This window comes from Rattus rattus, chromosome 2 (genome assembly GCF_011064425.1).
Source record: "Rattus rattus isolate New Zealand chromosome 2, Rrattus_CSIRO_v1, whole genome shotgun sequence".
Classification (NCBI taxonomy): domain Eukaryota; kingdom Metazoa; phylum Chordata; class Mammalia; order Rodentia; family Muridae; genus Rattus; species Rattus rattus.
Genome location: NC_046155.1, coordinates 191,047,046 through 191,059,162, shown reverse-complemented (window position 1 = coordinate 191,059,162; position 12,117 = coordinate 191,047,046). Strand labels below are relative to the sequence as shown.

The window sequence follows — 12,117 nt, the reverse complement described above, 5'->3', positions numbered from 1 at the left end:
GAGACCTTGGGCTCAAGTTTATGAGCATCCCTGCTCGCCCAGACAACCCTATCTCTTCAAGTGTCTCCAGTACCCTTAGCATCAGGACTTTCCGAGGCCACCCGGGCCACCCAGCGACACCTGATTTACTAAGGACCAGTGCGCTCCTCCCTCCCGCCTCGCCCCGCCCAGGCGGACTCAGCCGCCCGCCCAGGCGTGTCCCTCGCTGCCCGCCGTAGCCCGGCGCTCGGCCGGCCGCCGTTCCCAAGATGGCTGCTGCGCGCACGGCTCCTGCGGCGGGCTAGAGGCGGAGGCGGAGTCGAGTCACTCCCTCACCCCGCGGCTCCAAGTCTTCCCGCACCAGGCTGCAGCTGACGACCCGCCGCGGTCATGCAGAGCTTGGTGCACGGATGAGAGACGCCATCGCCGAGCCGGTGCCCCCTCCCGCCCTCGCCGTCACCCCTGCAGCCGCCATGGAGGAGCCGCGGCCAGCACCGCCGCCACAACCCGAGCCGGAGTCGGAGTGCTGCCCAGCGGCGAGGTGAGTGCACGGCTGCAGCCGCAGCTCGGAGGGAGCAGGGTGGCGCGTGAAGGGGGCGTGGGGTCCTCGACTGCGCGCCAGGTGGGCGCGGAGCATCCGGACCTCCGGTGGCGGGAGGGGCGCGGTGCAGCGCGGAGCCGGGTGCTCTGCTTCCGCGCGACCCCTGCCCGGGCTCGGAGGCCAAGCTCCTGAGCGACCCCGGCCCTTGCAGTAGTGCTCCCGGGGGCCCTGTTGCAGACGGCCCCTCTTGTCCCGGACGCCGGGGTTGCTGCCGCTGTTGTCCGCTGCCCCGGCTGCCGCTCAGGCTTGGATCTGTGATCCGATGGAAGGAAGGTGGACTGTCTTTCTCCTTCCAGGAAAAGACAGGCGTCGTGCCTCTTGTCTCCGTGCTCTTTCGCCCCTTTGCAGCGCGCCTCCCAGCTCTCTGTCCCCAGGGCGAAGCTTCGTGTAATTGCAGACAAGGTTCCTAGCCTGAGAGCCTTTTTACCGTCCTCTAGCAACAGCCTGATGCAGTGTTGCGCACTGAAAAGCCAAGGGTTAATGTGTGAAACTTTGCTACCGCAGGAAGCTCCAAGATGGAACTTTGGTACCCAAAGTATCTGTTGCATTCTGTTCCATAGAAGCTCTCTTAACTACTACCAAGAGCCTTTAAGTTTTAATTGGGAGGGTAAACTCACTGTGTCCTGATTTTGTGTTTAAATGCCAGTCCTTTGCATCCCAAGGTAAGCTTTGGCTGCCCCCTGTCCCCTATAGCGAAAACGCTCCTACAACTCCTGGCGTAAAGTCTTGCCCTATAATCCCAGGAAGAAGGCAGTTAAATAGTTTAGCGTTTTCCTGCTTGAAGAAATAGCAAAACTATCATCGTGGTGAGACCTGAACACGGGAGCAATTCACATCCTTTCACACCACTACTGGATTGCCTGAGAGGAATTTTATATTTTCAAAGCTGTGAAAGCTACTGCTTTATGTTTCTTAATTTCAAGATAGTTCTGTGACATCCTAAGGGGCATTTTCTTTAATAAAATGTATAAGTAGTACAGGGCGCAATTAGTTAGAAGTTTTATCAGAAGGTTCATAATTTTCTTAATGTATTGAGTTGTTGAGCAATTTTTACTCCTTTAATCGTTATTTTAGAAATAAAAAATGTGAGCCCTTACTTAATGCTTAAAATGTTTTATCACTTAGCTATTCCTTTTGTTGATTCATTGAATCTTTACAACAGTCTTATGAGTTAATTCTGTCATTCATCTCCTTTATGGAAGAGGAAACTGAGGCAAAAGGTAAACAGCATATATAAAGATTAACAGCTCGTAATAAACAAAAGTCTGGCTGCCTCGTTTGTGCCTTAATTATCATGAGGAAGAGGGATGATTTCATACCCACAGACCCGACATTATAATTCTATGTAACAGTTCTCCGGGGAGAAAGTGGACCTGAGCGTTGTTAGGCAGAGGGATAAAAATCTGCTATAAAAACGCTGCTTTTCTATTGATAAAACAGCCTTGCTTTCCAGCCAGGATCCTGTCTCTTTGTTATAATAAAAATAGGTCAGGATAATGGGCTTCATCCAACTTTAAGTGAACAGCAGTGTACGGAACAAGAAGATCTTTGAAGTATTTTTCTTAGCAACATTGCAGTTAATTTTACAATAGCAAATCTGTAGAGCAGATTTTTTTCTTTTGGTGAAGCGGATGCTTTGCCTCTTTGCTGCAGTAATGGGCACTGCCTCCTCTTCAGTAGGCAAGGGTGACCTCTGGCACGGTTACTGCACATCTGTGGTAAGCGATGTTGCAGGGGAGCTCCCCTTGTTTACACGCGGTCCACATTCTTACTGATTCACGAGAGGCTCGCCGCACACATTCCGGACCGGCCCCCCTGCCTCCTCCTTACACACTGGCGACCACTAATGTGCTACCTGGCTTCACCAGGTTAACTGGCTTTCTGGCAGACCAGAATGGAGCTGTTGACACTGTTGTTCATCTGCTGTGCGTGTGTGTCATTGATCACGAAGGCTCTATTAGCGCACAGGTCTTTTGTAGGAGTCAGGCCTGTACATGTTGGCCCCGAAAGCTGTATGGCAGTTGCACCAGTGGCAGATGCCAGCACCCAGTGCTTCGCTCCTGACAGTGAGTTATGCAATGGTGGAAGAACAGAAAACAGGTTGCCAGCTGACGGGGCTCTGTCATAGCTTAGGCTCATATTGTCCACCTTGGGTACTTCTGATCCCTAGTTTTGGCAGAGAACTGGTGAAGATGGTTACAGTCGTTCTTAGTGGTTAAACTTTTGAACGAACATTTTTATTTCCTTTTCAAGAGTCTGGGTCACTTTTGAGGGGATCCTGATGTTGCTTAGGAGCACTGTTAGAATGGATTTGAAGCGACTTAACCCTTGTGGGTTTTCTTTTTAAGATTTGTGCATATAACAAACACCAATAAATTTGACACTAAGTCTGATACAGTGTTCCCGCCTATTGCAACCTTTGCTGTAAAATAGGTTAAATATGGTCCCATTGTTCTCTTCCACTGACCTTCTAAGTACAGTGTCAATAAACCTCATTATACCCTTTTCCAATCAGCGGCTTTATTATTAACTCTGTGTAGTGTGGCTTTCCTAAGTTCATTTGTGAAAATGGGTTTCACTTCTTTAAAAGCATTCGAGTATCACTTCTGGGCAGTCTAATCTCTCTGCTCTCCCAAATCCCCACCTTGACTGAATCTCCACCTTGAGCTCATTTGTTTCTGTCTTGACTCAGGCTGTCACCTATTGCTAATCTCGGGAAGCTCCAGACTGTTTTGTGTCTGATGCGCCTTTACCTGATCCACTTTAACAGTGGGTGCTTTTGCAGGGGCAGCTTTAGACAGAAGAGCAGGCAACAATCAGCAGCACCCCCAGCAATAGCAGAAACGATGTTCTGGCATGGATGTGACTCGACTCTCCCTGGTTCCTTTAATTGTCACTTCATGAGGTCGCTTTATTTCCTTCCTCTTGATACCTTGAAAATCTTGTTCTGAAACGCTCCTGGAAGATGGGGGCACATAGATCTTATGTACTTGAGGGATAGATTGCCTTAACAGCTTCCTGCTGGCTGGTTCCTCATTCCTTGAGGATTATCTGTTCATAGCCAGCTCCTGTCTCCATCCTCCCATTAGACCAGGTGGCATGTATTCTGCCTAAGGACTTAATGTTGTTTACAAGTCAGCAGGCCATTGGAAATAGTTTTATCAGGGGAAAATGGAAGCAATATCAGGAAAGGAGTTTGACTCATAGTTCTTGGTCTTTCTAGGCTAGTACTGCATTGGCAATGAGAGAGCTCCGCTTCTTGGGCACAGCGGCTCTGTGTAACTCTCACCTGTAGAAAACACTCTCTCTATATCTATCTATCTATCTATCTATCTATCTATCTATCTATCTATCTATCTATCTATCTATCTATCTATCTGGCTGGCTTCAAAGGACCCCATGATTAAGGCCAGCAGACTGAGGAGGTAGGCTTTCCCATCTTGGGCACAGCCATTGCTTCTGCTATGAGAGACAAGGGTCTTCTTTCTTGGCTTTACAGCGCCACTTTGCCCAGCCCTCATCACAGATTCCCCGCCATTGGGTTACATAGTTTGATTTTAATCTTTAGTCTTGCTTTAATTAGATTATGGCAGCCCTTGTTTTTTCTCCTTTAATTTGGGGTGTAGTATGTCCTTACACGTAATTGTTAGGAAACCCTCAGTGGTAGGATAGGTATTTTTCCTCTCTGTAATTCAATTCCCCTGTCTCCCACAAAGAGTCCTTTGGAGTAGTCTTCTGACAAGGCGTGGTAAGGATGTCAGTACCTGGGTGCCTTCTGAGGTGCCTTTGCATATTCTGTTCATAAAGAATCCTGATGATATGTGGTTTTTCTGGATTTAAGTGCACGTTTTAAAAGTTAATTAGAATTCTGTAGCTATTAAAAACCATGTTGTTAAAGAGCGTGCAGTGACATGGGAAGTGCGCACACTGCACGTCTTTTTGGTGGGGCTTGACTATTCCCCAAACACCTCTACTGTCTGCTGTGCCCTCTGTTGAGCTCAGTGTTGGAAGTGGATTACCCATAGGGTTTGTAAAGGAGTTCCCAGTCTGCCTCCCTGCCTCCCTGCCTCCCTGCCTCCCTGCCTCCCTGCCTCCCTGCCTCCTTTTTTGGAAGCACCTCTCTCTGCAGCTGCCGGAGCCCATCTACACTAACCCCTTCATACAGAGCTCTCTGCCTGCAGGAATGGACTCCATTCCAGACGGTGGCCTTGGGTTTTTTTTTTTAAAAGGCTTGTCACATCAGATTTAGGGGAAAGGAAACTCTCATTTTGATAATTGAAATGCATTACTTGAAGTCAAGCTGAGAGCTAACTCCCAAAAGCTGAGGCCAGCCAGCCACAGAGAGGTCGTTTGGTCCCAGATGGTGATGAGAACTCCAGAGAAGCATGGAGGCCGCTACAGTATTTGGGAGTTAGTTCCCTTTCTGCCTAGTTGACCTTCCCCCTTTGGTTTGACCTGTAGCTAATAAATTCTCTATTTGATCTCATTCTCTCTCTCTCCTCCTCCCTCCCTCTCCTTTCTTTAATTTCTTTTTCTTTTTAATATGGTATATGTGTTCATATGGTCTATGCATGTGTGAACGCATGTACCTGTGGAGGTCAGAGGTCAGTGCTGAATGTCTTCTGTTGCCCTCCACTGTAGGTTTTGGGATAAAGTCTCTCATAGAACCTGAAATTCACCATTTGGGCTAGATTGGCTGGCCAGTGAGCTCCCTGTACCTTCCTGTCTTCCCCACCCCAGACCCCAGCTCCGGGGTCACAGATGTCCATCATGCCTGGCCTTTATGCAGGTACTGGAGATCTGAAGTCAACTCCTTATGCTCGCTCAACAGGCACTTCACTCACTGAATCATCTCCTCAGCCCCCAGATAGTCTCCAAACTGTAAATTTGGTTAGGCATCTTAAAACCCTAACATGTAGCATAATCATGTTTTTAAAAACCACACACAGAGAGGAAGCATTGGAAACATAACACTTTTTCTCTAAAGCTTTCCATAATGAGAATGCTATAACTATTTTTAAATAGTACATAATTACAGGACCTAAATCTGGGTGCACGCATGCGCGCATGCTCATATGCATGTGCATGTAGTGTGTGCATGTGTGTGTGGGGGCATGTGCCCATGCATGCTTATACAAAGGCTAGAGGAGAATAGCAGACACCCACCACCCCCTCTTTCTTTTTCAGACAGTCTCTTACCGAATCTTCAGTTCAGCATTTGGCCCCTTGGATCTCCACCCACATGCTGGGGTTGGAGGAGTGTGCAGCCATTTCTGTCTTTCACATGGTGCTTGGGGTCTGATCTCAGCCCCTCTTAGCTTTACAGCAAACACTCTTAGTCACTGACCCATCATTCTAGCCCTGAACTCTTTAAAAAGATAGTTACTTGTATGTTCGTATGTGTGTATGTATGTGTGTATATATGTGTCTGAGAGTGTCTGCTGCTTGTGTGCAGTTACCTGTGGGGACCAAGAGGAGGTGATGGAGCTGGATGGGGTTAGAATTGATTCCTAGGCACCTATGTGCAGCCCTCAGATTCCTAACTACTACACTTATTAAAGTCTCCTTATTTTGAATTGTTGCTAAGAATCTAAATGTATGAGTTTCCACGTACCATATGAAGCGAATATTGTTACCAAATCTTAAATGAACTTAAATTTTATTTTATTAATTTTTAGTGTGTGTGAGTTACCTGGGGTGATTAAAACAAGCTGGATTTCTTTAGCCATTTAGTTCATCTGAGAGTACTTCAGCAGAGACGAAGGAAATGTCTGGTGTTCTGATGGTCTTTCATATTTACAGAGAGCTTATCTAAAGCCCATAACTGCCTTCCCAACACGTGCGCCTTCTGAACAAGCTCCGTCTGTCTTCAGTGGCATATTTGAGATGGCCTCCTTTGAGGGGGACATCACCCTGCTGACAGTGGGTGTGGTTGGTGCATTCTCAGATCTGTGCAGACCACAGCCTCCCATAGTAGAGTATTTGCTTCTCTGCGCGTGCTTGCTGACAGCCGAGTGAAGGCTGGCTTTCCACTTGCAAGCACATTTGCTCTTCCTGTCCTGCAGACCTCAGTGGATGTGTTAATCTCCTTGATCTCAAAGAAGGCACATGTTGATAAAGCTGCAGTGAGTGCTATTAGGAATATATTAGGCATTCCGTCAAAGTGTTTCATAAATGGATTTCGTGTCAGCGCTATTTAAAAAGGACTAAGCCAGCCGTAGAGAGAAATGTGAGCCTGCGCTGTGGGGCTGAGCAGGCTGCTGCTTTAGGGAGTTCTTTGCCTGTGGACTGTTTGAAGATGCTGGACTCAGATTTTTGGCATAGGGCAGCCCTAGAACTGGCTTAGAGAAATTAGTAGGAATTGTTAACAACTGCAGGCTTTTGATGGGGGAAATTTTGAAGAAAAAGAAAACCCTTTAATACATTTATTTAAAGTCTGAATTCTATTTTTTGTTTGTTTGTTTAATGGATTGTGTTCTCAGTAGCCCAGAATGGCTTCCAACTTCCTGTGTAGCCTAGGATGGGCTCTGTGATTCTGTTCTGCCCCTCTCTGGGATGTTGGGATTGCAGTGTGAGCCACCGTGTCTTGTTTATACAGTCTGGGGATTGAACGTAGGGCTCCGTGCATGTATTTCACAATCACTGTGTTTCTCATGTTCTTTGATGGCACTCACCCCTCCCATTGTTCTTTGCACAGACTCTTCCTACTGATCTTCCGCCTTCTGTGTGATTACCCTGATTAAAATATACTTGATTTTCTCACAGAAATTTTGAGATAATTTGTTTTACATATATTTCGTTTTTACTGCAATAAAGAACTAAGCATTTACTAATAGGAGCCTCAGGGATGGTTGGTGTGCATTTCATCCAACTTCCCAGCCATGGAGAGTGTAGAGTAGGAGGAAGTTGGAAAGATACACGCTGTGACTCTCAGTGCGGAGATAGAACCGTGTCCAGAGACTGCAGTGCATCAGGTTACAACTTAGCACCAGGTCCACAGATTCTTGTTCTCTCTCCAGTTATCATCCTGAGCCCACAGCAGCCTGGGCCCTTACGGCATGTTCTGTGTTCTAGATCAGTTAGGTCTTCCGGGATCAACTAGAAAAAAGATTCTTTTCAGGAAAAAAAAAATGCAAGAAAAAAAAAAAAAAAAAAGGAAGGACAAGAAATGTCCTCCCAAGTCACAGTACACAACTTTCTCTCCATTAAAATGTAGGGCCTAGGATAGAGAGGTGCCAGAGCACAAAGGTTTTCCACCATCGGTTAATCATACCTAGGCCATCTTTGAGAACGAGCAAGCAGCTCAGGAAGCACAGTGCGAATGTGACCTACAGCAACACAGCTCAGGGAAGTTCCAGTGCCCTGTGTAGTATACATACATTTATGGTACATTTGATTCTGTAACATATAATCTATACTAATTATTATGTTGTATTAAACGTCCATTCTTACCAACTGAATTGGTTCTGGAACTCACCAGTGGATTGTGGCTTTGATTTTGAAGTACATGGTTGTGCTAAAAACACAAAGGATGCTGTTGTACTTTTTATTTTACACTGTCCCTCAAGGCTGAGTCAGGAGAACAAGGGACAGTACTTATCTACCGAATGACTGTCATGATTTGCAAGCGAAATGTCTTCACCAGGCACATGAGTTTGAACATTTGGTCCTAATGCGGGTGGTTTCGGGGAGGTTGTAGAACCTTTTAGGCATTAGGCCTCTCCTTGAACCCATAGGGCTGTAGGGTATAGACTTGAAGGTTTTAAGCTAACTGAACTTCCAGGTAGAGCTTTCAGCATCATGGTCAGACAAGATGTTAGTAAGCTGTGCCCCACGCTGCTCTTACCACAGATGGACTTCCCCACCTTGATGGACCATGTTCCCTGAACCATGAGTCAAAACATGAGTCTCTTCCCTTGTATTGCTTCTTAAGTATTTGCCACAGTGACAAGAAAAGCAGTGGCAGAAATTGTACTCAGAAGTAAGGCCATGATTTGTAGGCCATTGCTATGACCATGTGATCTCTAAGGCCACTACTGTGACTGTGTTAGCTCTAAGGCTGTTCCTAGGACCATGTAGTCTCTAAGGCTGTTACTCTGACCATAGTCTGTGGGCCATTACTGTGACTGTGGTCTGTAAGTCATTACAATCAATGCTGTCTGCTTTGTGGGAGGAATGTGGAAGAGTTTGGAGTTGCAGGCAAGAAAGCCCTAGAATGTCGTGAGGAGATCTTAATAAGATCTTCTTCATGGAGTTTGGGAGACCAGAATATCAGTGTGTGTAGATAGTAAGAATAGGCGAGGAGGTTTCAGTGGAGGACAGGAATCTGTTGGGGCCTGGGCTAGTGGCCATTCATGTTACATTCTGGGGAGAATTTGGCTGTTTTCCGCACTGGAGACTCTAGTGTGTCAAAGATGTCAGGGACATGGGGCTCCTGTGGAGAGAATTAGAACGAGCTGATTCCAGAGATAGTGAGCGGATTTCCTTGGTGGAAATGAGTTGAGCAGAGCATGCCCTTGAGGGCGCTGTGCTGTGACTGCTCACCGCTTTGGGTCAGGTTTCTAGTGAGTTTACAGAACAGAGCAGAGACATGTGACGACTGTGAACTTTGGCAAGTAAGAGTTTGAGTTTAAAGTGCTGTTGGTGAAGCAGTAATGACTTCGGAAGCAATTACTGTAGTGGAGAGCAAGTGCACTCCAAGTGTGACCAAAGAACGATGGTGCTGTGCTCCATCCCGATCATCCCTACAGCTGTGCTTTCCTAGCGTCAGCGGCACAGGGACTGAGGCCACTGCAGCCATGTGGAGCTAACCTCCGTCTGCGGGCGCATCTTGGAGTACTCATCCACATAGTACTGATTTTGTGTGTATGGATCAACAAACATAAGAGTTATGGGGTCGTGGAGGCTTACGTGGAGGTCTCAGGCTGAGCTAGGCCATGTGTGGCAGTGTTGGAGTCCTGTGTGAAGCTCCTCGATAGATTATGTGTGCAGCTAACTGTGCAGGTGACTTCTAAGTTAAGGATGTCAGGAACGTGGGGGTTCTATGGAGGAAAACTGAGGGCACCAAGTGGGGCTAGCCAAAGGGAGAGTGGCTATATGTGCTGTAGCAGGCACCAAGGCAATACAGCCCTTTCGGCCTCTGAGCACTGTTAGCAGGAGCCCCACGTTGTGGACTTGGAGCTTCAGGCTTTCCACTTGCCCTGCTGGATCCCAGCCTTGCTTTGGCCAGCCTTTCCCTGCTGCCATCCCAGTCCTCTCATGGAGGGAGTTTTCCCTCCATGTTCCTGTATGTTGGGAATATGTTAATCTGTGTTTTGATTTTACAGGGGTTAGCAATATAACATTTCCTCAACTCTAAGACGACACTGGCCTTTTGAGCAGTGTAGGAACCGGAAGGTTGTGAAGCTTTTTGACGAATGGACTAGACTTGTTTGCATCACGGATGACCATGTGTCTGTGGGGTCTGTGGAGGAATGCTATGGCTTCAGTAGGAAGTGTTTCCCACAGCTTACCTGTGTGAGCAGGTGATCCCCCTCAGCTGCTGTGGGGGCACTGTTAGGGGAGGTTGTGAAAGCTTTGTGGCCTGGGGCCTAGCTGGCAGGGGTAGGCTACAGGTGCTGGGCTGGGCTTGCAGCTCTAGGCTGTCTCCACTTGTGTCTGGAACCTTCGAATCCTGTCCAGTAAGATTTGAGCAAGCCCCTCCCTCAAGCCGCTGTTGCTACCATTGGCTGTGGGGAGTGGGACTCTCCGCCCGCCGCGCGCTGGACGGACTATATTACTTGTACTGGGAGTCAAGCTTAGCTCCTTTTAAGCCGCTTGGTTGAGAAGAGCTATGATGGGAAGCAATTTGGAGGAAAATAGCAAGATCCTTATGCGTCGTGGTCACTCAGACCAGACTGCGTCTGTCCTGTGGAAAGCGACCCAGTGGAGCAGGTGGGTCTCGTGCTGTGGTTTAAAATTTAGGGTTTATTTAAGAGAGTAACATTGGGTCAGGTATCTGAACGGATGCCCTAGGTGATTAATTCACGTTTCTCTAAAACACTGACCTGTGTCTTAACGTTTTCAAATAGCGTAATCCCTAAAGATGAGAATTGGAATTTATTTTTCTTTGATGTGCGAGAGGGGAAGGGAGGGAGGGGGAGAAAGGAAGAAAAATGGGGAGAGAAAAAGGGATCACGAGAGCACATGTAGGCTTAGGACAGAGCTGTCTTGCTTTCTTCCTCTGTCAAGCATTTCTTATGTCAGGGTCCCCCTGCCTCTCTCTGCTGCCTTGGATTGGGGTTCCTCTGTTCGTGAATTGAGCCCTCTGGTTTTCTGTGCTAGTGTGTTACTGGCTGCACTTGCATGTGCTGCTCTCCCTGCTTCTTGTTGTCTGCTGTAAATAAACTCGAAACTGCTTGAGGGTCAGGACAGGAAGTTTTGTTGCTTCCTTGTCTCCTCTAGTGGCTGGGTACAGACAGTACCACTGATACCTCCTGGCTGAGGGAGCAGTGCTGCCGGTGCAGGGGAGGAGATTTCCTTCCTAGAGGGCAATGACTCTTACCTTTTGATTCCTCACTATGATTTGGAGAAAGCGATTCAAGAACAGAGACAGCAATGGCTTCTGCTTCATAGATTATTGATGACTTCTCCACTGAGTGCCCAGTTAGTACCATTATTGTATTTCTATTCTGTTTCTTGTGGCGTAAGGTAGAAGGAAGTGGGAAAACCCACTGAAATTGTCTTTGAGAGCCGTCACATACTTCTTAGAACTAGAGTTTTTCCCATCTGCAGAAGCCACAGACATGAGAAGGTGGATTTTTGAGACCCAGCTTTTCCACACCCTTTTTGGCTCCAGCTGTTACTTCTTGTGCATGCCCCCCTGCCCTGCCTGAGGTTGGGATAGGTGCTTGGCCTGTCCTAGGTCATGTGGCCAGATGCTCTGGTGTGACTACTGATGAAATATCTTGTTGCAGTGAGGGGAGACAGCCAGCTTTTCCTTTGGGAGTTCTTAGTTGTTCGTTTAACTGGACATGTGTGTGTGTGTGTGTGTGTGTGTGTGTGTGTGTGTGTGTAGCTTAGATTAATGTGCTTTTCAGTTTTTAAATGTTATACATACACTATATTTAAGAGTAATTTTTCTCTTCAATTTGATGTACTTCCTTTCCAGAAAGTACATGAGGTCTGCTCACTAAATTAAAGTAACCTAACCAGTTAGAAAGGCAGCACAAGTCCATTTTAAAATAAACACAAGTTCATCTTAGAAAAATAACAAAAGCATGAAGACTCAGCTGCACTGCTGCAGGCCCCTAAGCACTTATGCTTGGTGTTGAGAGTCTGCTCCCTCTGTGTAGTGTAGAGCTCACCATATAAAATTCCTTGTGATGTAACAATGGTGGGCGTGTCCATCTTGTTTATATAATGTAACCAGTTGATTACTTTATAGCCTATTTATATTTTAAATGGTAAAACACTACATTTCAATGACTTGATACAAATATGAGTGTGCATTTTTTTACTATTCCATTTTTTTAGGATAGATTTCCTCTAGTTCCTAA

General features: G+C 46.9%; 1 protein-coding gene across 1 annotated transcript in view; it reads left to right on the top strand.

Annotated features, from left to right (window-relative positions):
- The first annotated feature begins 206 nt into the window (after positions 1-206).
- The window catches only part of Map3k4 (mitogen-activated protein kinase kinase kinase 4), an 88,830-nt gene continuing 76,919 nt past the window's right edge, over positions 207-12,117 (top strand). Inside the window, 1 exon segment of the mRNA XM_032894708.1 lies at positions 207-520. Coding sequence (XP_032750599.1) covers positions 390-520 — 131 coding nt within the window. The 5' untranslated portion in view covers positions 207-389.